The 3,626-nt window shown below is 37.6% G+C and overlaps 1 gene segment (V, D, J or C); it reads left to right on the forward strand.

Annotated features, from left to right (window-relative positions):
- Positions 2,294-2,874, forward strand: LOC108636891. The segment is given in 2 exon segments: positions 2,294-2,345; positions 2,489-2,874. Coding segments are annotated over 2 exon segments (438 nt in total).

Consider the following 3,626-nt stretch of genomic DNA (forward strand, 5'->3'; position numbering starts at 1 on the left):
ACAGTTGCTGTCTCAATAATAGATTCAATAAATCTATTCAATAAATAGTGCAAAAACAAAAAGAAGCTAAACTCATGTCAACAGTGCGCAGACAAAAATAAAAAGACAGCAGTATTAAGTGTGTATTAAGCAGTATTAAGCAGTATTAATTTAGAATCTATTTAAAGACATGATCTCTTCAGTATAAAGGGCTCTTCTTGATTTGATGTTGCCGTTATGGGAAGAAAGACAGCTCCTTACACTGACTCAGTCTGAGGGTCAATATTTCAACAAGGTAAAATCTTCTCCTGTCTCAAGAAATCACTGGTTCAAGATAAAGACTTGGTTACTTATTTCAGTGCTCTGATTGATGTTCATAGGTGATGAACATTAATTTTTAAGAAGATATACATTTTTTATGGGTAACTTCTTTCTATGGCCACAAAGGGGCAATGCTGCTTCAGAGATTACTGCAACGCTTGTCCCATAAACACATATTCTTCAAGTAGCCATAAAGGATCTCTTAAAAATCTACTAAATTATTATCTCCTATTATGGTTCCATTTACATCTATCAATCATGTATGAAAGTATGTATGTGTCTATCTATTTATCCATCTACCTAGGTAGTATCTATGTATATTGTAGTCTAATAGTTTGAAAATATGGCTTTGAAAATCAACACTTCTCTTAATGATGCATGTTGTCCTCAAGGAAATGACCACATGTAGCTTCTCTAATATAAATGTATACCCCACTTAGTTAATCTGTGCCTAGAGTTCATGTCCTCCACCTTTATGGGAAATGCAGTAGTGTTGTAAGTTCCAGTTCAAGTATCACCTCCACTAAAACTGTTACCTGGCTGAGTTGAGAAGCAGAGTTTATTACTTTTTTCTTTGTCATATCATAGAGATACACATTTCTCCTTAGTAGCTTTTATCTGATTGTACTTGACTATTGGGCCCCAGTTGACTGAAGATGGGAATGTCTCTTTCCTTCTTGAGATCCAAGTATTGAATGTTAAGTAGTCACTTAGCAGTACTCATTAAATATTTATTGAGATGCATTCATGAATGAATAAATGAAAAAGAAAACATATCAGATGTCTAACAAACAATAAAAGTTCCCCTTAGAATGATGGGATAGATGGGATTAGACTGAGGAATGAGAACTTTTATTATTTCTCCCGTTGGACTGTAATGATGTTTTCTTTGATTGAATTTGAGATGACATCAAATACAGAGAGAAAATTCTGGGCTTCAAAAACATGTGCTCCTTATTTACTTTAACTGCAGTTAAAGTGCAGATGGTGACTGCAGCCATGAAGTTAAAAGATGCTTACTCCTTGGAAGAAAAGTTATGACCAACCTAGACAGAATTTTAAAAATCAGAGACATTACTTTGCCAGCAGAGGTCCATCTAGCCAAGGCTATGGTTTTCCCAGTAGTTATGTGTGGATGTGAGAGTTGAACTATAAAGAAAGCTGAGCGCCCAAGAATTGATGCTTTTGAACTGTGGCATTGGTGAAAACTCTTGAGAGTCCTTTGTACTTCAAGGAGATTCAACCAGTCCATTCTAAAGGAAATCAGTCCTGAATATTCATTGGAAGGACTGATGTTGAAGCTGAAACTCCAATACTTTGGCCACCTGATGCAAAGAACTGACTCATTTGAAAAGACCCTGATGCTGGGAAAGATTGAAGTCAGGAGGAGAAGGAGACAACACAGGATGAGGTGGTTGGATGGCATCACCGATTCAATGGACATGAGTTTGAGTGAACTCCAGAAGTTGGTGATGGACAGAGAGGCCTGGTGTGCTGCAGTCCATGAGGTCGCAATGAGTTGGACATGACTGAGTGACTGAACTAATATCTTCAATAGACTTTAATCTGTATTTGTAATTAAAAAAAGAGAAACGCTTATCTTGTGATTTCATGGGAGTCCTTCTCTTCTCCATTGTAAAATAATGTAATCCCTGTTAAGTTATCAAGTTGTCCTGCTAAATGATTTTTAACCTCTTGGAAATGTGAAGGAAAAGAAGATGAGGAATAAAGGAGAGAAATTCTAAACTAATCATATTCCATGTGTAAGGAGGGGATTTCTGCTTTTCAATGAAAGTAATTTTGAGCGAGTCTAAGATAGAGAAAATTGAGAAGGGCTTGCTTTGAAAAAAATAGCTTAAGTTGAAAGTACTTGTGAGAAGGTGGGGCCTCTTGAAAGAATTAAAGCTGATGTGAATCTTAAGTCAGAGTTCTAGCTGGCTGAGGAGACCAGAAGAAGAACCTGAGCTGTCACTGAACGTTGGTGCCAGGAACAATGGACAAGATATTGGAAGCATCATTCTTAATTCTGTGTCTTCGAGTAGACTGTGAGTCATGATGGAGAAATCCTAGGAGATCTCATAATTTAGGGGAATGAGAAGATTGGAGTATGGACAAATTCATGCAGACAGAAACTTTAAGAAGGAAATATCAGTTTGTGGGCCTAATGATTTTTTATCTCTTTAAACAGGGGTGAGTGGACAACAGAAGGAAAAAAGCAGCCAAGAGCAGGTGAAACAGAGCCCTCAATCTTTGACAGTCAAGGAAGGAGAGATTTCCATTCTGAACTGTAGTTATGAGAACAGTTTGTTTGACTACTTCCCATGGTACCGGAAATATCCTGGTAAAGGCCCTGCACTCTTGATAGCCATACGTTCAGTTGTGAATGAAATGAAGGATGGAAGACTCACAGTTTTCCTCAATAAGAGTGCCAAACAGCTCTCATTGCACATCGCAACTTCCCAGCCTGGAGACTCAGCCACCTACTTCTGTGCAGCAAGTGCACAGTGCTCCCCAGACACCTGCAGCCTGTACCCAAACCTGCAGCCAAGGCTCCAGACACATTCTGAAATGTAGATGAAAGATACACACAGACACACACAGTTTGTTTGTGCATAATAAGTCTTAATATAAGAAAACTGAAATTATACAGAATTTATTCTTTCACCAAAATGGAGTTGATATAGAAAATCAATTGTGAAAAGATATCTCCAAAAACTCCCAAATATTTGGAATATTGGCACTAAATTTAAGACAACTCATATGTATGTTTAAGAAGCAATCACAATGACTATTTAAAAGTATTTGAAAGAAAATATAAAGAGAACACAAACATGTACATATGTATGAAGCACAGCTAAAATAATACATAGAAGGAAATTTATCCCTTTTAAGTACTTTGTAAAGTGCTGCACTCAATATGCCAGCAAATTTGGAAAACTCAGCAGTGGCCACAGGACTGGAAAAGGTCGATTTTCATTCCAATCCCAAAGAAAGGCAATGCCAAAGAATGCTCAAACTACCACACAATTGCACTCATCTCACATGCTAGTAAAGTAATGCTCAAACTGCTCCAAGCCAGGCTTCAGCAATACATGAAACGTGAACTTCCAGATGTTTAAGCTGGTTTCAGAAAAGGCAGAGGAACCAGAGATCAAATTACCACCATCCACTGGATCGTCGAAAAAGCAAGAGAGTTCCAGAAAAACATCTCTATTTCTGATTTATTGACTATGCCAAAGCCTTTGACTGTGTGTATCACAATAAACTGTGGAAAATTCTGAAAGAGATGGGAATACCAGACCACCTGACCTGCCTCTAGAGAAGCC

The sequence above is a fragment of the Capra hircus genome, chromosome 10, assembly GCF_001704415.2.
Source record: "Capra hircus breed San Clemente chromosome 10, ASM170441v1, whole genome shotgun sequence".
Classification (NCBI taxonomy): Eukaryota; Metazoa; Chordata; class Mammalia; order Artiodactyla; family Bovidae; genus Capra; species Capra hircus.